Consider the following 26,842-nt stretch of genomic DNA (forward strand, 5'->3'; position numbering starts at 1 on the left):
ACAACAGTATATTTGATATGGTGTACCTTAATATAGAAAAAAGTTTTCCACATCTGAAACTTTCTCAAATAGGCAAAGAATACCTCCACTTCTGATATAAGTATGTGCGAAAAATAAATTTAAGACTTTTTTATCACAGAAGTTAATTCACAGTTACTGAAAATGGGTTTACCTCACGTATTTCTTTTTAAAAAACTGGAATTCTAGAGGACTGTTCGTTGGCTGGTTTTGGATGGCACAAACTGGATAAAACCAGTTCTTACTTGTTTCTTTCACAACAACACATTTGCCATAGCATACCTTAATATAGAAAAAAGCTGCCCATATCTGACATTAATTCCCCAAAAGACAAAGAGCACTTATACTTCATATATATAATATCCATTATCTATCTATCTATCTATCTATCTATCTATCTATATGCAAAAAGTAAAATTTAAGCCTTTTTAGGACAGAAGGTATTTAGGGGTTGTAAATGGGTTTGCCTCAGGCACTACTTTTAAAAAAATCAGAAAATCTAGAGGACTGTTCATTGGCTGTTTTTGGCTGGCAGAAACTGCATAGATCCACTTCTGTTGCTGTGAGCCATTTTCCCATACTAGTCCACACTGCTTTTTCTGTTTTCTGTGTTCAATTTTGTTTTGGATATTCTTATAAATTTACCAAGTTACATTCTTGGTTTAAGCTTAATTTAACAATTCACGTGACTGGATATCAGCTCTTTATTTAAAATTTCTGGACTGCTTCAACTCACATTTCAGAGTCCTCATTTTATTTACATTTTTGGCTTCACACTGGCTGCCTTATTCTTTCAACTGTATGGCTTCTCCTAATTAAATTGTTGTTTCAGATTTCCATATTTAGTTTTCTTTCATCAATATAATGCATTTGTCATTGTATACCTTAATCTAGAAAAATGCTGACTACAAATGACACTTATTCCCCAGAAAGAGAACAGCACCCCTTCTCATATATATTTTTGGGAAAAGTAAACTAAGCCTTTTCAGTTCAGAAGGAATAAGCACACCTCAATACAGATAATACCTCTGATAAATATATGTGGAAAAAGTAAATTTGAAGATTTTTAAGTAGAAGGAATTCACAGTTATTGACAACAGGTTTGCCTCAGGTACTTCTTTTAAAAACCAGGAATGCTACAGGATTGTTTATTGGCTGGTTTTGAATGGCACAAAATTTACAAAACCTATTCTGTTGTTAGGTACTGATGTTCACATACTAAATTCTGCTCATGGAATCTGGTTTTTTAAAATTTACTTATTTAGGTTTTTTTTTTCATGAACAACAACGTATCTGCCATAGTAAAACTTAATATAGAAAAAAAGCTGTCCAGGGGCCGGCGCTGTGGCTCACTTGGTTAATCCTCTGCTTCAGCACCAGCATCCTTTATGGGCACCGGGTTCTAGTCCCGGTTGCTCCTCTTCCAGTCCAGCTCTCTGCTGTGGCCCAGGAAGGCAGTGGAGGATGGCCCAAGTGCTTAGATCCCTGCACCCGCATGGGAGACCAGGAGAAGCACCTGGCTCCTGGCTTCGGATCAGCACGGTGCACCAGCCGCAGCAGCCATTGTGGGGTGAACCAATGGCAAAGGAAGACCTTTCTCTCTGTCTCTCTCTCACTGTCTGCTCTGCCTGTCAAAAACAAACAAACAAACCAGGATTCCTAGAAGACTATTCATTGGCTGGTTTTGCCTGGCATAAACTGGATAAAACCACCTCTGCTATTAGGAATCAATTTTCCCATAAAATCCACCATTCTGGATTTTGTGTTTCTGGAGGTTATATTTTATTTTGGATAGTTTTATAAATTTATCAAGTTCCATTTTTGGCTTTATGCTTTATTTAGGAATTCATGTAATTGGTATCTGGTCCTTTTTTAAAAATTTCTGGACTGCTTCAACTCACCATTGAGAGTCCTCATTTTACTTGTATGAAGTATGAAGGAAGCTTCATGCTGCCTTCCTTATCTTTTCAGCCTTGTGCCATTTCCCTTATGGATTCCCATTTTTTCAATTTACTTCTTATTTCTCTTTCATCAGCACAACACATTCGCCATAGTGTACCTTAATATAGAAAAAGTTCCCCACGCCTGACCTTTTAACCTCAAAAAGGCAGAGAACAGCTCCACTTATGAAATACGTACATGGCCATAGTAAATTTAAGCCTTTTTTTAGTACAGAGGGTTATTGAAAATGGGTTTGCCTCAGGTACTTCTTTAAGAAAAACAAATACGAGAGGACAGTTCATTGCCAGGTTTTGGCTACCACAAACTGGATGAAACTGGTTCTGTTGCTAGAAACCTCTTTTCCCATACTAGTCCACTATTTCAGTTGTGTTTTTTATTTTGTGTGTTACATTTTGCTTTGGATGTATGTATAAATTTTCCAAGTGACAATCTTTGTTATATGGTTATTTATGTATAATATAATCAGATATCAGGTTTCTTTTTTAAAAAAATTCTTCACTGCTTCAACTCACCATTGAGAGTCCTCATTTTACCTATGGTTTTGGCTTTGTGCTGGCTCCTTATCCTTTCAGCTTTATTCCATTTCCCTTATGGATTCCCAGTTTTTCAATTTCCGTCTTTTTTCTCTTTCATCAACAACTTTTGCCATCACGTACCTTAATACAGAAAAAAGTTTCCATCTGATATTTTAATCTCAAAAAGGTAGAGAACACCTCCACTTATGATATATTGATGAAGGAATAGTAAATTTAAGCCTTTTTAGTACAAAGGGAACTCACAGTTATTAAAAATGGATTTGCCTGAGGTACTTCTTTAAAAAAAGATAAATGCTAGACAACTGTTCACTGGCTGGTTTTGGCTGCCACAAACTGAATAAAACTGGTTCTGTTGCTAGGAACCTGTTTTCCCATACTAGCCCACCATTCTGTTTTTTAATTTTTATTTTGTGTGTTACATTTTCTTTTGGATATATTTATACATTTACCAAGTTACACTCTTGGTTTTATGCTTGATTCAAGAATAACTGTAACCAGATATCCCGTCTTTTTTTTTTTTTAAATCTATACTGCTTCAACTCACCATTTACAGTCCTCATTTTATTTATATTAATATTTATATTTTTGGCTTTATACCGGCTTCCTTATTCTATTGGCTTTGTGCCATTTCCCTCATGGTTTCCCACAGCAACTCTGATGCCAGACTCATGCCATTGGTGACAGTGAAAGGACTTGTATGCTCATGCTGGAGCAGAACCCACACAGCTAGGACATACATATATGCTTACACACACACACACACACACACACACACACACACATGCTCACTCCACAGGGGAGTGAAGTTCAGGCTCTGCTTTGTTGGGAAGAGCAGAGGCTGCTGGAATGCAGCAGGAGCAAGCCCACAAAGCTGGATGAAACCCACCAGGCCCTTCACACTTCTGCAGGGGCCAGAGGTGATCTGGAGGAGCATGGCATTAGAGGAGCCTGAGCTGCTACTGGTGACAGGGATCCCTAGCATTCCCTGGTGGTCTCCCTAGCACCCAGCTCTCCCGGGTACTCCTGCCCCTCCCCCACACTTGCCAAGCCCTTGTTGTCAGCATTGGCTTCAGTATTACCTGCATGTGTGTCCAGTATCGGTGCTGAAATCACAGTGTTTCATCTCTCAACCCCTCACCTGCACCCAGGGCAGGGGCCCTGTTCCTCCCACAGACAGATTAGATGGGGCCGACACAGGACACAAAGAAGGCCATGCTCAGCCATCTGCTCCCTTCTCTGTCATCCCGGGAAAACTCTCTGGTGACCAGTGCTGACGGCACCACAGAGGAACAAGACAGGAGCAGAGTGGGAGGACACAGAATGGATCAGCAGGGCTGAGACCTGTCCTGTGTCAGAAGTTTGTAGCCTGGGGAGTCCTGTTTACTGCAGGGGCGGGCACAGACTGAACTCAGGGAGCTGGGTGAGGTGTGTGGAGGGAACTCACTGCACTAACTGAAATTCAAAATGCCAAGGCTTTGAAAGTTGTTACAAGGGGTAGCAATGGCACAGCAGATTAAGCTACTGCTTGGGAAATGGGCATCCCATACTGGAGGGCTGGTTTGAATCCTGGCTGCTCCTCTTCCAGTTCGGCTCCCAGCTAATGTGACTGGGAAGGTAGCAGAGGATGACCCACGTTCTGGAGTCCCTGCCACCCATGTAAGAGTACAGAACGCCTGGCTGAGACCTAGCTGTTGCAGCCATTTGAGGAGTAAACCAGAGGTTAGAAAAATCTCTCTCCTCCTTTTTCTCGTTGCACTTATTTGCAAATAAAACAATAATAATAATAATTAATAATAATAAAACTTTGGTTCAAAACAGAGGTGTATTGGAGGAAGAGGACAGGTTACAGGTAGAGAGCCCTGCAGAAGGCTGGGATTTATCGAGCAGCTGACAGAAGGTGGTGGCAGAGCTAGGTCATGGCACATTTGCCACAGTTCTTCCCTCTTTCCTCAGCCCTGCAAAGACCACAGAAGCCCCCAGTATAGGGTTGTGCTTATTCTGAGGATGAGGAGGCTGACACTCGTCCCTCCTGAGCTGGGAGGGCACCACTGGGACAGGACTGGTAGAACTCCACAAAGCTACCATTACCCAGAACCCTCTCTTTCCATGTTCTGTGGCAGTTAGAGGCCACCAGTGTTTCCAGTAACCCAGAACCCCCTCTTTCCATGTGTCCAGTAACTGACGGACCTGGGGTTCATTTTCTAGACAGGAGGCATGTTTGGCAGAGCTCGATGGATCCAGCTCTGCATGTCCTGCCGACTTGAGGACATTTGCTTCCAGGTGTTTGGCCCTGGGCTCTCTGAGCTGCTGCTGAGGGTGATGCTGGCTGAGTCTTCAGTGATGCCCATTGTGTGCTGAGCGTGGATACAGTCATGTCGCTGCTTCCTCAGAGTGACCCTGGAACATGGGTGCCTGTGTGCCCTGGGTGTGAGCCTGTGTCAGGACACGGATGTCTGGGCAGGCACTATGCAGAGCACTCAATTCAGGTGTGGGGTGAGCCCATCTGTGAACCCACCGGGCATGTGGTTCCCACAGGTGGGAGTGGGGTGGGAGCCTTCTGCACAGGTGCAGTGATGGTCATGGGAGGAAAGCTGGATGGCAAAGGAGGATGAAGAATGACCGTCCTAGGGAAGTGGGGTGGGGCTATCCATGTCCCTGTCCTCTGCACAGTTCACCATTCTGGGACCTGGGCTTCAGGCATTCACTGCCTGTGGGGCTGACACCTCCTCTGATCTGATGGAAAGGAGCTGTGGGGAGCAGTTCCCTGTGGTTCTTTGAGGTTGTGTTGCCTTTCAGCTTCAAGGAGCTGTGGGACCTGGAGGTCTTGCTGGTCCAGCAAGCAGCACACATCACTGCTGAGTGTCAGCAGTTACAGAACTGGAGGCTGCATATCGACGAGTTGGGGATCTGCTTCACAGAACCCCAAGGGGCTGCCCTGGTTCCACCAGTCCCTGAGTGTCCATGGCCTCTCACCAGGCCCCCACCCCACCCCACCCCCGGTTGCAGAGTCACCATGGAGGGCCACAGGTGGAGCCTGGGGAAGAGAAGGAGTGAGCTGCTGCCTGGCCCTAGGGAGGCTGTGGATCTTGCAACGAGTCTTTTGTCCGCATTTTGTCCCAGGAGTGGGGTCATTTTCAGAAACTCATCCCTTGAAGTGGGACAGTGTTTACCTGTTTGAGAACTTGTCCCCAGCTGCCATCACAGTGCTCACCCTGGTCAGCATTAGGCCAGAGCTGAGTGATTCACAAGCAACTCAGGGGGCTGGTAGGGACAGAGTTGTGGTAGAGCAGGTGCTGAGAGCTCAGGGATTCCCAAGGGCAGGGGGCAGCCTGCAGGTCCTCCCTGTCGCTGGTGGAGCCAGCCCAGTTCAGCAACATTCCAGAGCATGTAGCCATGGGGTGAGGGGCACCTTGCCTGACCTGTGGGCAGGTGTCCAGCAGATCCCTGGGTCCCACACGGTTGGGCTAAAGGCCTCTTGTAGAAGGCTCCTAGGAGCAGCCATGGCTGTGGCATCAGAGGCTGAGAAGCTGCCCAGGGTCCCATCCCAGGGAGAGCAGGACAAGCGGGTTTGCAGTTCACAGTGACCTACTTGCCCTGGGTTCCGTGCTGGGAGGAGGACCTGTGGTGGAGGAGGCAGGACTTGAATCTGTTCACACCATCATCCCAGGACTGCACAGAAGCACAGAGACTAGGAGGTGGGCTCAGCAGAGCACCTGGAACAGTGCCCCAGGGGATTGTTCTGGAAATGTATCAAAAACCCACCTTTACTGACAGATGACTTACGTATTGCAAGCCACGTAGGGGAAGGGAGAGGTATCTTGCCTGAGCAGCTGACGGGACACAGAGGAAAGGATTGGCCACAGCCTGTGTGGTCACTGTCACAGATTCTGGGGCCGACAAGGAAGGGGTACGGTGCGTTTCAAGCACATAGGACAAGCAGGTAGACAAGGGGGCATCCTCTAAGGGATGTGGAGGCACCAGGATGGGTGGGCGCCTGGGTGAAGGCTCTCAGCAGCAAACAGTTCTCAGGCTAGGCACCCAGACCCTGTCACGTCAGGTCAAGGTCACTTCAGGCAACAGCTGCTGAGGGCAGAGCCCACCTACTCCTGGGCAGCACAGCCCTTCTCAGAACAGTCCTCACTAAGCTCTAGCAAAGGGTGATGACTTCTGCCCAGGAAAGGCAGCAGATGGCAAGTCCAGCCCCCCCCACACACACACACAAGGAGGGTCCTGCTGGCCTTTTCTGCCTTGGAGACAAGGCAACAGACACTCACCCAATTAGAAGATCTAGGGCCTCAGGGTCTGACTCCTTTAAGTTCAGTCATGTTAGGGCTCCTATGCTGCCTCCAAGGGCCACTGCAGAAAGGCCAGCAACTGGACTCATACCATCCCCTCTCCTTTCCCAGCCACGAGACTCATGCACTCTAGAAATGCCTAAAGATGCTGAAGAACTGGAGCAAATATCAGAGTAATAGAAGCTAAGGAGGAGGTTGAGGGTCCCCTTATGACAACTTCCTGCATGGTTGGTACAAGCAGTGCCTATTTCCAAGGCAGTACGCTGCCTGATTCTCAGATGGCTGGAGGTAAGTGTTCTCACCCTAAAGTCTTCCTGTCCATCCACTGCAGGGTCATCTTCTAGGGAGGGAAACTGATATCACTATTCGGGTCACCACTAGGTCCAGGGTTGGGAGGCATCTTGGTGCTCCAAAAGGGTGAATCTACTGGGAATGAAGCCCACGCCTCCTGAGAACTGTGGGTGATGAGGCCAGAGTCCAGGCAGAGCCAGCCTCTCCCAAGACGCCACGGAGCCCAGGGCTTCCATGTTCCAAGCACCTCAGGCTGTTCTCCACCCCATCCTGTTCCATCCCTGGGGCCTTGTCTCACCCAAGCCTCTCCTTTCCTGTAGCTGTGTCACAAAACAGACATGGGGATCACTGCCCAGGTGTGGGGGAAGAAGTCAACACTGCTGCTAGACATGAACAAGATAAAGACCGAGAGTCCAGGAAAATACCAGGTACGGGCCCTCTACCTGCTCTCACACAGGTAGCACTAACAAGCCAGACATTGTCACAGCCAAAGTCTCCCACCTGTTGTAAAGTGCAGCCCAAGGGATGGCCAGTAGTTCTAGGGCCTCCTCACCGACTTGCCTTCCTTTCTCTGGAACCTCCTCCAGCCCCTTTTCAGGCTCTCCCAGACTTGGCTGGCCCTGGGTACTCACACTCCATGACAGAAAGCCTGCCTCTCTCCCTGATGGGTTGTTCTGTGAACTTTGGCCCAGCACAGACACCAGGCCCAAGAACAGATTCCTCCTACCTCAAGGCTACAGTCATATGTGGAAGATGGGTTGGAGGGGCTATGGGATAGGCTAGTGCCCTGGAGATAAAGGGACTCCTCAGAGAGGTTAGGGGTCTTGGGAGAGTTGTGGGAGTCCTGGAAAGGATCAAGGGTCTGGAAGATGTGGGTAACACCATATACCCAAAGCTCTCCTAGCACAAAGATCAGCATTCATCATGTTCTCAGAAGCTATGGGGTACCAAGCCCCAAGCTGGGGCAGTTGGGACCACGGCATTCACTAATAGAGAATGAGAGCAGCAAGCAAAGCAATGCTGCCCAAAGCAAGGAGCTCTGGGAGACCTGTGTGGATCTGGGGAAGAGACTTTCTGTCTGGACATCAGGACAAGGGACTCCTGGGTGCCAGCATGGAAGCAGAGACCTAGAGTGTGACATGGAGGTGGTCGTGGGAAGAGTGCAGGGACCGAAGGAGGGGTCCTGGGGTAGGCAGGTGGGAAGGAGCCTCAGAGTGTTAGGATGATGTAGAATGGAAACCCCCGAGGTGAGGGTAGAGGCCAGGCCTAGAGAGACAAGGCTGTCCTTGTGCTATTTTTTTTTTTGACAGGCAAAGTTAGTCAGTGAGAAAGAGAGACAGAGAGAAAGGTCTTCCATCTGTTGGTTTACTCCCCAAATGGCTGCTATGGCCGGCGCGTTGCACCGATCCGGAGCCAGGAGCCAGGTGCTTCCTCCTGGTTTCCCATGCTGGTGCAGGGCCCAAGCACTTGGGCCATCCTCCACAGCCTTCCCGGGCCACAGCAGGGAGCTGGACTGGAAGAGGAGCAACTGGCACAGAACCGGTGCCCCAACCGGGACTAGAACCTGGAGTGCCGGCGCCGCAGGTGAAGGATTAGCCTAGTGAGCCACAGTGCCGGCCTATCCTTGTACTTTAACAGGTGGCCTGGAGAGCAGAGCTTGGAGAGATGAGGTCATGGGAAATCTCAGTCACCTGGAGGTTGTGAGAAGGGCCAGAGTGCAGAGTGAGGGGTCGATGCCGACCAAGAGCTAGCTGGGAGCAAAATCAGGTTGGACTACGATATGCATGGAATGAATTGAGGGTGGGGGCCATCCAAATTATGCCCTATTTTACTATTTGTGATCTCATATTTCTGCCTTTTTTACTTTTTATTTTGACTATGCCAATGTATCTCAACAATCAGGAATGAATAGTGTACCAAACCAAAAAATTCCATCCTCACAGTTCCCACAGGTATCTGAAGCAGTCTCCCGTCCCGCCTCACACAGCCACTCCCCCAGTGGAAAATAACTTAAAACAAAGCCAAATGCATTTGTAGATATCTCAGTGTGCATTAGTAATTTAGAAATGTTTGTTAAACACGAGCATCACCACCCTTCAAATATTGCTGGAAGTCTACAATATCATCAGTATTCATATCTACCTAACTGCCTTCCAGTCTCTAACTATATTCCATCAGAATGTGGAGCTTCTCTGTAGAGGAGCTAGTATTAAACACGTAAAGTAAAAACTTTCAAAAATGCTTTAAATAATGACAATTCCCATTGTGCCACTAAAAAGGCCATACTGAGTTATAAATTCAACAAAATGCTAGGGTATCAGTTTGCAGAAAATTACACACACTCATAACAGAGATAAAAGATCTAAATAAATGCAGAGTTGGACTATGTTTCATGGTTAAGAAGGCCCAGTACTGCTATCAGCTTTGCCCACTCTGCCGAGTGGATTCAACCCAAGACCAGTCCAGGTCTCAGCAAGCTTTTCAGTAGACAATGCCAAGCTGATTCTGGAATGGACATAGAAAGCAAAGGGTCTAGAACAGCCAAAACGATGCTTATGCAGAAGAGATATGCTGAGAAACTCAAACTATTCTTTTTAGATTCTTCTACTATACAAGTACAGTAAGGAAGACAGGGCTGTGTTAAAGAAATGACAGATGTATATGTCTGTGGGAGAAAATGGAGAAACTGGTTCTCCAATTTAAGTGATCTTTGACCAAGAGCCCAACAGAACTCACTGGATCCAGGTTACTCATTTTAACAAATGATACTGAAACAATCTGGCACCCCTATGCAAAGCAAAGCACGAAGTTCTCAATACATACCTCTACAGAACTGATTTAAAATGGACCGCAGATCTAATTAACTATGAAATCATAAACCATAAATATACAGAAGGATATCTACTTTGATTTCATGTTGAGTTTTTGTAAAATGCAAAAGCATATTCCAAGAATGACAGAAAAAAAATTGGTCAATGGAACTTCAACACTTCTATTCTGCCAAATATATAGTAAAGAGAATGAAGTAAAAAGCTACAGAATGGGTTATGGTTAGGGACTGGGAGAAACATGTATATTTTTTATTTATTCTTTCTTTATTTATTCTTTATTTGAAAGGTGGAGTTACAGGGAGTTACATCTGGTTCACTCCCCAGATGGCTGCAATGGCTGGAGATGCTCTGATCCGAAGCCAGGAGCCAGGAGCTTCCTCGGGGTATCCCACGTGGGTGCAGGGACCCAAGGATTTGCGCCACCTTCTACTGCTTTCCCAGGCCATAGCAGAGAGCTGGATCAGGAAAGGAGCAGCCTGGACTCGAACTGGAGCCCATACGGGAGGCCCGTCCTTCAGGCAGCAGCTTTACTCGCTACTCTACAGTGCCAGCATCAGGAGAAAATATTTACAAAACATACAGCTAATGAAGGACTTGTTCCTGATTATACACTGAACACTTAAAATTTAATCCAGAGGGGCCGGCACTGTAGCTCAGCAGGCTAAGCCTCTGCCTGTAGTGCCAGCATCCCCAGTTGGCACTAGTGGTGTCCTGGCTGCTCCTCTTCCAATCCAGCTCTCTGCTATGGCCTGGGAAAGCAGTAGAAGATGGCCCAAGTGCTTGAGCCCCTGCACCCATGTGGGAGACCTGGAAGAAGCTCCTGGCTCCTGGCTTCGGATCGACTTAGTTCTGGCCATTGCAGCCATTTGTGGAGTGAATCAATGGATGGAAGATCTTTCTCTCTGTCTCTCCCCTTCTCTGTCTGTAACTCTACCTCTCACATGAATAAATGAAACCTAAAAATTTTTAATGAGCAAAAAGGTGACCCCTCCACCCTGCAACTGGCACAGTATATAATAGGACACTACCTCTAATAAGCACACAAAAATAGTATACTGAGTGTTAACAGCATGATGAAATACCACTGCAAGTCTATTTGCGTAAAATCAAACAGAACTGCTAATAGGAAATGTTGACAGGAATGTGGAGTAACAGGAACACGCATTTACTGAAGAAAGGAATTCAAAGCAGAACAGGAACTCTAAGATAATCTGGCAGTTTCTTACAAAAGTACACACACAGCATCAGACTCCAAATGTGTATCTCTATGTATTCAATTGACCTGGAAAACAAGCACACATAAAAACCCCTTGCCATGCTCACTGTCTTATTCACAATCACTAAAAACTGTAAACTGGATGATCTTCATGAGGGATGAATATGCAAACTATACCAGATCCATAATGAGGAACAGGATTCAGTGAGAAAGAGGAACAAGCCGTGAAGTCATGTGGTGACCGGGCTGAATTTCAGGTGCATTTTTCTAAGAGAAAGAATCCATACCTTAAAGGCTACATGCTAAGATTCAACTCATAGGACATTCTGGGAAAAGGCCAAATAGAGATGGAGAACGCACGAATGAATGGTTGTCGGCGGCCACTGGAGTTCAAAGAGTTTGACTGCAAAGGGCCACACAGAGATCATGTAAGGCAAAGGAGCTGCTACTTCAGTTGTTGTGGTTAAGAGACACTCCCATGTGGGTTCAAACCACTGGTGTTTAGGAAACACTTTCTTTTTTTTAACTTTTATTTAATGAATATAAATTTCCAAAGTACAGCTTATGGATTACAATGGCTTCCCCCCCATAACATCGCTCCCACCCGCAACCCTCCCCTCTCCCACTCCCTCTCCCCTTCCATTCACATCAAGATTCATTTTCGATTCTTTTTATATACAGAAGATCAGTTTAGCATACATTAAGTAAAGATTTCAACAGCTTGCTCCCACACAGAAACATAAAGTGAAAAATAATAGATGATTTTTTAAAATGATGATGAAATCAGATCAGACCTATTGTCATGTTTAATCCCAGTGAGAGTCAAGTTGGGAATTGATAATTTCTTCTTCTCTATCTTTTTTTTTTTTACAGATCAGTTTAGTATACATTAAGTAAATATTTCAACAGTTTGCACCCCCATAGAAACACAGAGTGAAATATACTGTTTGAGTACTCGTTATAGCATTAAGTCTCAATGTACAGCACGCTAAGGACAGAGATCCTACATGAGGAGAAAGTGCAGAGTGACTCCTGTTGTTGACTTTACAAATTGACACTCTTGTTTATGGCCTTAGTAATCTCCCCATGCTCCAGTCATGAGTTTCCAAGGCTATGGAAGCCCCTTGAGTTCTCCAACTCTTATCTTGTTTAGACAAGGTCATAGTCAAAGTGGAGGTTCTCTCCTCCCTTCAGAGAAAGGTACCTCCTTCTTTGAAGACCTGTTCTTTCCACTGGGATCTCACTCACAGAGATCTTTCATTTAGATTTTTTTTTTTTTTTGCCAGAGTGTCTTGGCTCTCCATGCCTGAAATACTCTCATGGGCTTTTCAGCCAGATCGGAATGCCTTTAGGGCTGATTCTGAGGCCAGAGTGCTGTTTAGGACATCCGCCATTCTATGAGTCTGCTGAGTATCTCGCTTCCCATGTTGGATCACTCTCCCCTTTATTCATTCTATCGGTTAGTATTAGCAGGTACTAGACTTGTTTATGTGCTCCATTTGACTCTTAGTCCTTTCATATGATCAATTGTGAACTGAAATTGATCACTTGGACTAGTGAGATGGCATTGGTACATGCCACCTTGATGGGATTGAATTGGAGTCCCCTGGTATGTTTCTAACTCTACCATTTGGGGCAAGTCAGCCTGAGCATGTCCCAAATTATACATCTCCTCCCCCTCTTATTCCCACTCTTATGTTCAACAGGGATCACATTTCAGTTAAATTTCAACACTTAAGAATAACTGTGTATTAATTACAGAATTAAACCAGTCATATTAAGTAGAGCAGACAAAAAAAACTACTAAGAGGGACAATGTATTAAGTTGTTCATTAACAGTCAGGGCTATGCTGATCAAGTCACCGTTTCTCATAGTGTCCATTTCACTTCAACAGGCTTCCTTTTTGGTGTTCAGTCAGTTGTCACCAATCAGGGAGAACATATGGTATTTGTCCCTTTGGGACTGGCTTATTTCACTCAGCATGATGTGTTCCAGATTCCGCCATTTTGTTGCAAATGACTGGATTTCGTTGCTTCTTACTGCAGTATAGTATTCTAAAGAGTACATATCCCATAATTTCTTTATCCAGTCTACCGTTGATGGGCATTTAGGTTGGTTCCAGGTCTTGGCTATTGTGAATTGTGCTGCAATAAACATTAGGATGCAGACCGCTTTTTTTGTCTGCCAATTTAAATTCCTTTGGGTAAATCCCAAGGACTGGGATGGCTGGGTCGAACGATAGGGTTATCTTCAGGTTTCTGAGGAATCTCCAGACTGACTTCCATAGTGGCTTGACCAGTTTGCATTCCCACCAATGGTGCGTTAGTGTCCCTTTTTCCCCACATCCTCGCCAGCATCTGTTGTTGGTAGATTTCTGTATGTGATCCATTCTAACCCAGGCGAGGTGAAACCTCATTGTGGTTTTGATTTGCATTTCCCTGATTGCTAGTGACCTTGAATATTTTTCCATGTGCCTGTTGGCCATTTGGATTTCCTCTTTTGAAAAATGTCTATTGAGGTCCTTGGCCCATCTCTTAAGTGGGTTGTTGGTTTTGTTTTTGTGGAGTTTCTTGATCTCTTTGTAGATCCTGGTTATTAACCCTTTATCTGTTGCATAGTTTGCAAATGCAAATATTTTTTCCCATTCTGTCGGTTGTCTCTTCACTCTCCTGTTTCTTTTGCAGTACAGAAACTTCTCAATTTGATGCAATCCCAATAGTTGATTTTGGCTTTGACTGCCTGTGCCTCCCAGGTCTTTTCCAGAAATTCTTTGCCTGTGCCAATATCTTGAAGGGTTTCTCCAATGTTCTCTAATAACTTGATGGTGTCAGGTCGTAGATTTAGGTCTTTAATCCACGTTGAGTGGATTTTTGTGTAAGGTGTAAGGTAGGTAGGAAACACTTTCAATGTGGGTTCAAACCATTGCTGGTTAGGAGACACCCATGTGGGTTCAAACCCTTGCATCTGTACTTTCCACACACTGCTCATGTAGACAAAAAATGCACCCAACTGTACATCTGAGTTTCATTTTATTATATGTAGATTTTACCCCAAAGCTCAACAAACATCTATGTTCCCTGAAGGCCTCACTCTTGATTGGCAGATAGTCAGATGGTCATAATAGGACTTCAGTGTTGCTCTCAGAGCTTGTTAGACCTCAGCAGCAAACCGGGAAAACCCTCTTTACTCTCTTTCCCAGAAGGCAAGTCCCATTTCCTGTGATTCTGGTGTATTCTGCCTATGGCACTCTTAAGTGTTCCAAATGAGATCCCTAGGCTATACTCCAGTCAGGAGGTCTTATGTCACAGAGATGCAATCAAAGCATGGGCGGGGGGACTCTCTAATGCAAAACTGAGATAAAAGGAATGGAGATCCAAGCGAGGGGCCTCCCTGGACCTGGCCACAAGTTGTAAGAAGTGGTGCCTTCCTCCTGGGCCTGCATCAACCCCATAGGCTTCGCAGCATTGGAGGATGTTCCTCTAGCTAGGGACATATCAATCCACTTTGCCAGGATCATGAAACTTGAGTCTGGATCCTGCAGATCTCACCATATTTATCACTGCTCTAGTAGGGAGTCCATGAATCTGAATTTCACTCCTTAAGAAACCCAGTGCGCAGACCTTCCCTTTCAAACCCTTCCCTTGAGGGAGACAGCTGAGCATATCTATAGTCAGTCCTGGGTCTTTGCAATCTCCTGACTCACAGTCAGCCAACCTCCCCAATGCACTGAATTTATGGCTGCAAGGGGCCCTGGGCTGCAATCAAGGCAGTTTCATAACTTGTTGGTCCTCATGGCTTTGGCTGCCTTCCTAAGGTACTTCTTCCTTGGGGGATCGCATCTTCAGAGTGCAAGGCTCAAGGCCTGCCATAGGTGTAGTGCCTGGACTGGCACAATGGCCTGCCAGGTCCTGACCTCTGGGCAGAATGTGTTACCCCTTCGTTCTGCCCTTCCACCCCAGTCAACCCGAGTGCAAGCTTAGGAGTCTCCCTGGGGTCACTGAAAATAGGCACGTGCTTGTACTCTTGAGGTCCAATGCCCAGTGGACCAGTACCAGAAGGCTGAGCCCAAGCCTAAGCCTGAGCTTCCCCAAGGCCTCTGGCAGGACACATCAGCCCCCAAGATGAGATCAGTTTTTACAGATGAAGCCAGTGTCTTTTTCAGGTGAAAAGAGACCTTTCAGGTAAGCTTGACCCTGCCAGGGGATGCTTGGCCATGATGACCTTGGTTCTTGCAGCTATCGCCAGAGCAAGAATGAAGTGGAGGCCCTTCTCTTCACGTACATGGATGAGGAACCTGCTTTCTGGGCCCAGGCACGCATTGTATGCTCGGTACATGCTGGTGATGTGGTTTCTTGCTGCCAGGCTGAATGATGGCCATATGCCTGGATGACTGCACCTTCCAACTGCTCCTGCTCCTTGTGCATCCAAGACAATCTTCTTATGGAGGGCCCCAAGCAGAAAGGGATGGCAGAGAGGCCCCTACTGTGAGTCGGAGCCCTCATTTCCCCATTAGCCAAGGTAGCTGTGTCTGTTGGTGACCAACCTCTTGAGTCCCGTACCCACAGTACTCAGGCCTTGTCCAGATGATTCTTATGGCCCTGCTGACCCTTCTGCCTCGCTTTTCTCCAGTCAATCAATGAACCCAATGCCAGAGCACATCCAGATGGTAGGGTTCCCCATTCTAGGTCCCTTTAGCCTGACTTCCAAACCCAGCCAATATCCATCCTCCACCCAGCTCCCACCCCTATCTCCATGGCAGCCACCTACAGACCAACTGTGGAGGCTCCATGTTGTCCCCCAACAGTACCTACTTCCCTCCTCTGTTCCTCTGTCCTGACCAAATGAGCTCACAGCTGCTATAGCGGGTGAATTCCATGCCTCCCCGTCCCACTGCTTTTCTGGGAGGCTCTCTTTCTCTGCCACTCCCTGGGAATGGCTCCTGTCTGCTAAACGATCCACAGTGTTACTGATGTGAAGCTGGAGATGGAGCACACAGGGCTGCTGCACCTGAGGACTGGCCAGGGAATGTAGGTCTTCCTCCTCACAGCAGGTTGGGGACCATCTGTCCTGTCAGCCTCACTGCTGCTGGTGCTGAGAGTGGGTATGGAGGACAACAGGTTTTGGTATCTGAGGCCGCGAGTGCAGGTCCTCCTCCTTATGTCAGGTTGAGGACTATCTGAACTGCGGGCCTCACTACTGCTGGTGTTGAGACTGGAAACAGAGGTAATGGGGTTCTTGTACCTGAGGACTGGCCAGGAAGTGTGGATCTTCATCACCCAAGGTGAGGAACTGTCTTGTGGGCCCCATGGCAGGCATTTAGCCCTGATGACGGGTCACCTTCAGGCAGCACTGGGGACATGGCACTGGCTTGCAGACTGGGTGTCGGGAGGCTGCTTTATGGCTCAGCTGAAAGCCCAGCTCCACAAGGTAGTTTTGAGCCTCAGCATACTGAGCAGATCCTAGAGGCTCCCCTTTAGTGAGCTCAGTTCTTGCTGCTCCACTGAAGCCCTCCTGGGGACAAGCAGCCGTCCTCCTCCTCACGGCCCAGCTGGAAGACAAGGACGGACAGGTATTGCTGACCTTCAGCAACTTTGGAAGGGCCTAGGAACCCCATGTCAGTTTCGTTTCCTCCTTGTGTACTGCAAGCCTTTGGCTGGGATTTCCCCCAGCTCAGAGCAGGGGACAAGCGGTCATCCTCCTCCTCACAGCCCAGCTGGAAGACAAGGCCTGGCAGGTATTTCTGACTTTCAGCATTTTGGGAAGGACCTAGGATACCCATGTCAGTTTCATTTTCTGCATCTCTGCTGTAAGCCTTTGGCTGGTATTTTCTCCAGCACTGCCTGGGTGGGGGGTGTGTGAGGAGCACTGCCCTGTTCTTTAAGGCCCTCCTGAGACACCAGGTGCTCCACAGCTTCATGGATTTCCTGGTTCTCGGGAGAACTCAAGAGACTGAAAAGTGTGATGTCACTTGGTTTGGGCCCTTTCTGCTCCATGCTGAGCCACTTGTGGCCCAATGCGTCTGCCACTGTGGGCCTCTCAGCAGGGTCAAAAGTCATTAGCCAATCCAGCATCTCTGAAGGTTCCCTCTTATATAGGAGGGGATTAGGTTAAGAGCCAGCCAGGATGGCTTCCTTCAGATGCACAAAGCTCTCCCCTTCAAAGGGCAGCCACCCTGTCGCTATGGTGTACAGGCCCAGGCTCCACACATCGGCTTTATACCCATCAAACTCCTTATCTAGGAACTCTTCTGGGGCGTAATATTCAAGGGTCCCACACAATGACTTTAGTCGTTGGCCTTCAGTCAGTTTTAGGCTACAGCCAGTCAATTAGCTTAATAGGTATTTTATAGTCCAGAAGGAGATTTTCCAATTTTAAGTCTCTCTGAACAATGTTCTGCATATGGCAGTACTCCACTGCTGCTAATGTCTGAATGGAATACCAACATGCTTCTCCTTCCTGAAAGAGGCTGCACACTACCACATACTTTTCAAGACAGGCTCTATCTGCTGTGTAGTCTACCTGTGACAGCTTTATAATGTTAGGGTGATGCAGAGAATGCAAAATTTCTGCTTCTACCCATGCTTGCGGAACTCAGAAGAATCCCTGCCACCTCTGGCAATGATCTTCACAGCCCCCTTGGTTCTGCTCTCCAGATGGAGGGCCAGCTTCACCTCGACAAAGCTGCCCTTTCCAATGATCCTGAGGACCTCATATCCACAGAACACCTCCTTCTCAGTGTGGGAGGATCTGACGCCTTTCATCGTCAGGGTATCTCTTGAACCTAGTGTACTGGGGCACTAGGAACACTAGCTAGTCACCTACAGTAGCTACGCTAACATGATACTCCAATGAGAATGCAACAGATAAATCCAATGGAGAGCAACAGATAGGCAGGTTGTGCTGGGACAGTGGGGATCAGCAATTTTGCACAGGAAGCTTTGGGAGATGTTGTTTACTGCAGTCTGTCTGAAGGTGGGACAAAACAGAAACAAGATGAGTTTGGTGCTTTGGAAAGTGTGAAATTTGACTGTGTACAATATCTGTTCTCCTGTATCAGAAGTAACAGAAACAAAACAAAACCATGCAGAAAACCCAGGATTTCTCAACATATCTTGTAATGCACATGGTTGCTGATCAAGATGAAACTGAATAACCCTTCAGAGCCAGATGAATGAATGAGGAGAGAAGCCTGAGGAATATAAAAAAATACTGAGGAGTAAAGCACAACCCCTCAATGAGATAGCATGGAATGATTTAATCCAGTGCAGTTCTCTTAAATTAGTGGCTGATGTAAGACTTAACATAGCAATTGTTAGGAGTATGTATGGAAAAATATGCTACTTGCAAATCTGTTACTGGGCAATCTGACCCCTAACTCTGTCATGATTGCAAATACATACAGTATGCATCCTAAACAATACATGGATCTTTTTCACAATACTCTGTGATTTTTTACACTAGGCTCTAGTATTGAGAATTTATGAAATTATCTGTGGTAAAAAATACGAATACATATCACATGACTCAAGGACAACATTGTTATCTTAAGCCTTATAGAAAACTGTAGCTTGCTGACATCCATCTCTGGATTGGAGTAAATATGTAATGATTTTTGCATCGGAAATAACTGGAGCTCTGTCTCCCTCTCTTACGCTCTCCTTCTGCCTCTTTTCCTTCTTCGTCCCTTCCATCCAGTCTGTCGGGTTTCCCCCAATACACTCTTTCCCTTACTCTGGTGTTTGGTGTGTTATGTGGTGGCCTTACACTGGTGCCATGACTCAGATCTCGGCTCCCACAGTGACTTTGCTCTCCCTTTGGGAATCTCTGAGCTGCTCTGGGGTCCTGGATTTCTGCCAGCCACAAAACACACCCCCAGAACTCCTTCCACGACACTGAAAGCTCCATGATCTCCATCCAAACACCAGACTTCCAAATTCTGAGCTAAGATGCAGAACCAGAAATTCTCACAATGACTTTTACTTCGAGTTGTGGTTCTACTCTCGTCTGCGTTCGTCTGGAAGTCCTAGTACTGGGTGCCAGCCACAACTCCCAAAGGCTTTTAGTCTCTACAGACGCTGTGTCCGGGCAACAGTGGGTGTGGGTGAAGACTCAACCTCCTGTTTCCCTTCTACAGGCTAAGCCCTGGGCTCCAGTGGGCGCTTGGGTGACGACCCTGCCGTCTGCTCCCATATCTTTATAAATGGGACTAAACAGCACTACCAAACTTAACGATGTTTTGTTCATCCTATAGTTTTTATAAAGCCTCACAACTTCTGACAATAAATCTGTGTGACTAGGTCATCATGGGTGGTTATCTCCTCCTTCCAAAATTCTCTTCCAAAATCATTAGTACCTTTTAAGATTCAACGATTATCGTAATTTGTTCACAAGTCTCAACCTTGTTTCTCCTAAGAAGGTCACTTCCAACACATCTGGTGTTAGTAAAATGTATGTAATACTATGAAGCAGACCATTTATTCCTTATCAATTTTACTTCTTATTAGACTAAGCAATAGAAGTAAGAATTAGAAAACTTTGACCAAATTGCAGAAGAGGATTTTATTCTGATAGCTCTCATTCACACAGATCACCTTCTCCATAAAGTCATCCTAATCAATGTCTCATTTTTGTGTACCTGTGGGGAGCAATCCGGACTGGACTAAGTTACTGGAATTAAGACTTATTCTATGCATCTGCTCTCCCACAATATGGCGCTGGGAGAGAAGAAAACAGCTTCTACCCAGCTGCCTCCAGTTCAGTCAATAAACTGTAGGACTTGCTCCTGATTGGTGGAGAGCAGCGTACTCGGCGTGTGGGCAGCCGAGTTAGGATTGGCGGAGCAGGACTATAAAGGAGGAGAGAGACGGCATGCACCAGGAACATCTAAGGGAACACCTGTGCAGCCCCCGAGAGAGCCGGCCGGCGGTGTGCCGCTCCCCTGCGGAAGTGGGGAATGTGGCCAGGGGGAACTGCCCTTCCACGGAGGTGGAAGGGATAGTAGCCAACCCGGGAAGAACCAGCAGCAAACCCGGGGAGGGCCGAGCAGACGAAAGAACAGCGCAGGGTCCTGTGTCGTTCCTCCACAAAGACGGGGAGCGACATAATGGTGCCGTGACTCGGATAGGAAACCTAGGACGGATAGGAAACTTAGGAGGGAAGAAACGGGAAGAAGTGGAAAATATCGGAGAGAGAGACTAGCAAACAGCCTAGGGAAAAGCCGGACGAAAAAGGTGCCGGAAGAAGCTATTGAAAGCCTAGGCATAGACTCAGATACGGACTACGGGGGGAAGCTGGGAGAAATCTCTAAGGTCGAAAGCGAAAGTGAAAGCTAGAAAAAACAGACTCGGATGCAGACTGTGGGGAGAGGCCAGGAGAAATGAAGGAGGAGTATTGTTGGAGGAAAGCTTGGGGAAACATACCGGGTAGAGAAAAATGTTAGGGAAATTGAAGCCGCGGGGGGCAGGCCAAGGCGGAGACGAAAGCCACTTTGGGATTCTCAAGTTAGCCCGGGAATAGGGGGCGAAAAGTTGAAACCAGAAGCGGAAACGTAAGCCGGATTGGGATCCGTCTGATTAGCCCGGGGAGCAAAGGACGGGAAGCCAAATCGTGGGGCGGAGACGTGAGCTGGGTTGAATTCGCCAGGCTAGCCCGGGGAACTTAGATTGAATACTAGTGGCGGAGACGTGAGCTGACGCTGTGTGGTTCGCGGAGGCTGCCGCGCGCAGAGAGAGTGTGCAGGGCTCAAGTGGATAGGGAACGCGGGGCTAGTGCGTAACCGCGGAGTGTGCGCGCAAAGCCGAGCCGCGCAGATGAGAGAGGTGCGGGCTGAAGCGGCTCAGAGCCAGCGAAGCGCCGAGAAGCAGCCTCGGGGCGGAGCCTGCCGGCAGGGCGAGGCACCAGGAAGCCACAGGGATAAGAGAAACAGAAGTTTAGAAGTAAAATGAGAGAAATAGGAATGCTGGAAGATAGAAGTAAAATGGGAGAAATAGGAATGCCCGGAGATAGAGAAATAGAGAAATAGAAAGGCCTCCCCACAACACTGCAATGTGAGAGCTTGGATTCGGTCTGCCTGATTAAGTGAGGTGATGAGCACCTGCGGGCGGCTAGCAGCTTATGCGCTGCAGGTCACCGAAGACAGGCACGAATTAACATCAGTAAGGCCTCCCCACAATACAGCAATTAGGAGGCTTAGATTCGGTTTGCCTGATTGTTAGGGCTTGTAAGCCCCTGCAGGCAGAGCAGAGCATGCGCTGCAGGGCACCGAACACAGGCACGCATCAGCGCCTAAAAACCTCCTCACAACATGGCGAAGAGAGGACCCGGATTCGGTTTGCCTGATTGATAGGACTTGTAAGAACCTGTGGCAACTCTAGCAAGTAGAGCAGAGTGTGTGCCGCGGAACACCGAAGACAGGCGCGTATCAACGCCAAAAATAAAAAGAAAGGGGGATCTGTGGGGAGCAATCCGGACTGGACTAAGTTACTGGAATTAAGACTTATTCTATGCATCTGCTCTCCCACAATATGGCGCTGGGAGAGAAGAAAACAGCTTCTACCCAGCTGCCTCCAGTTCAGTCAATAAACTGTAGGACTTGCTCCTGATTGGTGGAGAGCAGCGTACTCGGCGTGTGGGCAGCCGAGTTAGGATTGGCAGAGCAGGACTATAAAGGAGGAGAGAGACGGCATGCACGAGGAACATCTAAGGGAACACCTGTGCAGCCCCCGAGAGAGCCGGCCGGCGGTGTGCCGCTCCCCTGCGGAAGTGGGGAATGTGGCCGGGGGAACTGCCCTTCCACGGAGGTGGAAGGGATAGTAGCCAACCCGGGAAGAACCAGCAGCAAACCCGGGGAGGGCTGAGCAGACGAAAGAACAGCGCAGGGTCCTGTGTCGTTCCTCCACGAAGAGGGGGAGCGACATGTACCCTTGATCTGCTTAAGTGTCTTTGCAGATATACTTGCTGTATTTTCCAAACACCAAATACAAATAACACTTTTTGGTTATAAACTTTTGAGTGTAAATGAGTGAGTGTGTGTGCGTGAAGAGCACCTCTCTAACAAATATGATGCATTTAACTTACAAAAGGCATTACTGGGGCAAGTGTAGTAGTGTAGTGGGCTAACCCACCACCTGCAGGACCAACGTCCCATATGGGCAGCAGTTCATGTCCTGGCTGCACCTCTTCCAATCCAGCTCTCTGCTATGCCCAGGAAAAGCACTGAAAGATGGCCCAAGTGCTTAGGCCCCTGCACCCATGTGGGAGACCCCAAGGAGGCTCCTGGCACCTGGCTTCCAATCAGCTCAGCTCTGGCTGTTGCAGCCACTGGGGGAGTGACCGAGAAGATGGAAGACTTTCTCTGTCTCTTCCTCTCTCTGTTACTCTTCTCTCTCAAATAAATACCAATCTTGAAAAAGAAATTATTTACATATCTGAAGTTGAAAATTTGCACATGTTTGCACTTTTATCTATACACTTTTTCTCCATTCTACTACAGGATAATTACCATCTGTGTAAATTAAATTGAAATAACTAAATTTGTAGAAAAGAAAAATATGCAACATTCTAATGTATGTCTTACTATTAAAACATTACAATCATAGCTACATAATATAGTAAAAATAGCTGTAATTTAGTAGGAATAATTAAGTTTTTCATGGATAATTTTATTTTTGATTTCTCAAAGCACTTTTCCATAAAATGATTGGGCAAAAGTAAAACATAGTTCAAAATTTTGTTAATTTTTTAATATTTATTTATTTATTTAAAGTCAGAGTTACACAGAGAGAGAAGCAGAGACAGAGACAGAGAGAGAGAGAGAGAGAGAGAGAGCGCGCAGGGGTATTCCATCTGCTGGATCATTCCCCAGTTGGCCACAACAGCCAGAGCTGCGCCGATCCAAAGCCTGGAGCCAGCAGATTCCTCCGGGTCTTCCACACAGGTGCAGGGGCCCAAGGACTTGGGCCATCTTCTACTGCTTTCATAGGCCTTAGCAGGGAGCTGGATCGGAAGTCGAGCAGCCAGGCTTGAACCAGCACCCACATGGGATGCCAGCACTGCAGGCAGCGGCTTTACCTATTACACCACAGCGTTGGAAGCCCTCAAATTTTAGTTATCTAAACACAAAAGCTCTCACCATAAAGAACAAAGAACTGCTGAGGTGGATTTTAAGGTGAATGTCTGGGACTGTATTGATGAGAAAAATCAAGGAAGACTTCCTCCAATGATAATAAACCAATAACATATAAAGAAATGGGATGTGCATGTCAGTAACTCCTCAGATGTTTATTTCTGAGAAGGAAAAGGAAGTTATTGCAGAGATGACCAAACAATCCAGAAAAGAAGACAACAGATACACCTGTCAACTTCTTTATGTAATCGTCCTTGTGAAAACAGGGATTTCCTTTATCTGAAGAAAGGCATGATGTTAGCAGATAAGCATAAGATTACAAATTAGACTTTGTGGCGCTCGAGCTGTGATACAGTGAGTTAAGCCACTATCTGGAGTGCCGGCATCCCAGCTGGGCGGTGGTTCGAGTCCCGACTGCTCCACTTCTGATCCGGCTCACTGCTAATCCATCTAGGAGGGCGACAGAAGATGTGCACAAGTTCTTGGATCCCTGCACCCATGTGGCACACCCACATGAAGCTCCTGGCTTTTGGCTTCAGTCTGGCCCATCCCTGGCCATTGCAGCAATTTAGGGAGTGAACCAGCTGATGGAAAACTTCTCTTTCTGCTTCTCCCTCTCTGTAACTTCACCTTTCAAATAAGTCGATAAAACTTCTAAAACATTCAACTGCGTGCCATTGATTATAAATACGCTACTAATCAGGAAATTGAAGGAGCTTATAATTTAACCAGAAATATAATGCCAACCTGGTGTCACCTGAGGTTAGCTACAAAGATTATTTCCTAGTTTGAACAAACAAAAGTTATGACTTTTATAATAAATAGGCTCTAAACTTAGAACATTCCACCCCTTCAACTGGATAAAGGTGAAAATAGAATAGGTATTTTATTAAAAATGAGCACAGAAAAAAAATATGATGACATGAGGGTTTCATTCACGTGTATGTTGACTCATAAAAAGTCTATGCTTCTAAACTTTTTATAATAAATCATTTTAGACTTGAAGAGTCGCACAAAGAGTACAACCAAACTAAGACTTCATAACATTTCCAGAGCCTCACAGCCTAGACAGTGGTTCAAATAAGAATGCTGAACTCACTACCTATGCTTTTTCAATCCCAGAAAGTTGAAGACATTTCCCAAGGTCATAGAAAGACAGCATGTAATAAAACAAAACACGCAAACCTAATGACACTTTACTGATTCTGGCCAGGAGTAGTTGGGACATGAACTGGTGTTCACATGGGATGCCCGTGCTGCAGGTGGAGGCTTAGCCTACTACACCACAGTGCCAGACCTGGAATTAGGTTTTGATTACTTTCCTTAGTACAGTCTGTCATTCTGTGACCTTGGGAAAATGTTTTGGACTTTTTGGGATTGAAAAGCATGGGTAGTGAGTTCAAGCTTTCTTATTTCAAACACTTTCTAGGCTGTGAGGCTTTGGAAACATGATGAATGCAACAATACATCAAAAAGGTATCATATATGTATACATACACAACATGTAATATGATGAGTGGGTTTTATCAGAGTCACGCAAGTGTGGTTCAACATCTATAAAAATCAATGAAATCACATCAGCAGAATGAACAACATAAAACAAATGAACATCTCCATGGGTGCAGAGAATGCTTCCATCACAAGATTCAACATCGCTTCATGAAAAAAAAAAAACTGAACAAGGTGCAGAGGAAACACAGCTCAAAATTCAAAACTATATGATAAAAAAATAGCCAATATCATACTGAATGGGAAAAGCTGAAAACATTTCCCCTGATTTTTGGAACAAGATAAGAACTCCACATAAACCGTTCTTAGTCAATATAGTATCTCAAGTACTCAAAAGAGTACTCAGGTAAAGTAAAGAAATAAAGGATGAAAACTGGGAAGGGGGAAGTCAAAATATGTTTTGTTCAGAAGACATGATTTTAGACAGAAAAACTTAAAACACTGCAGTAAAAATATGTTTGGAGTGATAAACCAATAAGTCACAGGATACAAAATCAATGTGCAAATAAGTTGCATTCTTACACACTAATAATGATCCTCTGTAAAGGTAAGTTTAAGATCTTTGTAAAAAGTAAGAATGGGAATAGGAGAGGGGAGAGGAAGAAGGGTGGGAATACGGGCGGGATGGAGAGTGGAATGGAAAGTATCACCACCTTCCTGAATCTGTATATATGAAATACATGACATTTGTATATTTTAAATAAAATAAAAAGTATGAAACAGGAAAAAAGAAGCCTAAATTTACAATAGCTACCAAAATTACATAGTTAGTAATGAATTTAACCAAATAAGTGAAAGATCACAATAAACTTATAAAGCACTGATGAAATAAATCATCAGACACATGAAAATGGAAAGACATCCCCTGCTCATCAATTAGAAGAATTAACATTAAAATGTTCATATTCCTTAGGAAATCTACAGACTCAATCCTATCAAAATACCAATGACATTCTTTATACAGTCAGAAAAGAAATGCTAACATTCCTATGGAACTACAGAAGACCCAGAGCAGCCAAAGTGATCTTATACAAGAAACAATATCCAAAGCTGGGTGCCTAACAATGCCTGATTTCACAAAGGCATAGTAAAAAAAAAATAGGATGAAACCGGAATGAAGATGGATACCAAGATCAATGAAAACAGAGAAAAATACATAAATACAAACATATGTAACAGCTAACTGACTTTTGATGAGAATCCCATAGTCCTTTCAGTAAGTGGTACTGACAATACTGGATATACATATACAGAAGAATGAAATTAAATGTGTATGTTTCACCACACATAAAAATCAACTCAGGGGCTGGCACTGTGGTGTAATGGGTGAAGCCACTGCCTACAGCACCGGCATCCCATATAGGAGCCAGTTTGAGTCCCAGCTGCTCCTCTTCCAGTCCAGCTCTCTGCTATGGCCTGGGATAGCACAAGACAGCCCAAGTCCTTGTGCCCCTGCACCCACGTGGGGGACCCGGAAGAAGCTCCGGGCTTCTGGCTCTGGATCAGCGCAGCTCTGGCCATTGCAGCCATCTGGGGAGTGAACCAGCAGATGGAAAACCTCTCTCTGTAACTCTGTATTTCAAATAAATAGAATAAAATCTTTAAAAAGAAAAAGAAAAACTTAAAATCAACTCAGATGGATCAAAGACATAAATCTGAGACCTGACAATACAAAAAGGCTGGAATAAAACATAGGGAGACATCTCTTTTTTTTTAAAAAAAGTACTTGACAGATAGAGTTAGACAGTGAGCGAGACAGACAGAGAGAAAGATCTTCCTTCCGTTGGTTCAACCCCCAAATGCCCACTACGGCTGGCGCTCTGCTGTTCTGAAACCAGGAACCAGGTGATTCCTCCTGGTCTCCCATGTGAGTGCAGGAACCAAGGACTTGGGTCATCCTCCACTGCCTTCCCGGGCCACAGCAGAGAGCTGGACTGGAATAGGAGCAACCAGGACTAGAAACTGGCGCCCATATGGGATGCCGGCACTGGAGGTGGAGGATCAACCGAGTGAGCCATGGTACCGGTCCCGGAGATATCTCTTAAAAGAGGTAGAGGCA

At 46.0% G+C, this 26,842-nt stretch overlaps 1 protein-coding gene and 1 long non-coding RNA gene across 28 annotated transcripts in view; one reads left to right on the plus strand and one right to left on the minus strand.

Moving 5' to 3' along the window:
• LOC127482730 (monoacylglycerol lipase ABHD2) overlaps positions 1-26,842 on the minus strand; it is a 709,665-nt gene that overhangs the window by 316,742 nt on the left and 366,081 nt on the right. For 3 of the 27 annotated variants that reach the window (XM_070054458.1, XM_070054455.1, XM_070054460.1), the window contains one exon: positions 2,569-2,636. The exons of 20 other annotated variants lie outside the window; for them this stretch is intronic. Coding sequence is in view for 4 of the 7 variants with exons in the window: in XM_070054453.1 (XP_069910554.1) it covers positions 2,555-2,636 (82 nt within the window). In the remaining 3 variants the exon portion in view is untranslated. Of the gene's footprint in view, positions 1-2,492; positions 2,637-26,842 lie in introns of those variants that run through there. 4 more of the 27 variants (XM_070054453.1, XM_070054465.1, XM_070054452.1 and 1 more) reach the window with 2 other exon arrangements.
• On the plus strand, positions 1,131-25,936 carry LOC138844727 (uncharacterized). The gene is made up of 2 exons (XR_011380995.1): positions 1,131-5,002; positions 6,923-25,936. It is a non-coding gene; the product is annotated as an uncharacterized lncRNA (long non-coding RNA).

Source organism: Oryctolagus cuniculus, chromosome 12, assembly GCF_964237555.1.
Source record: "Oryctolagus cuniculus chromosome 12, mOryCun1.1, whole genome shotgun sequence".
NCBI lineage: Eukaryota > Metazoa > Chordata > Mammalia > Lagomorpha > Leporidae > Oryctolagus > Oryctolagus cuniculus.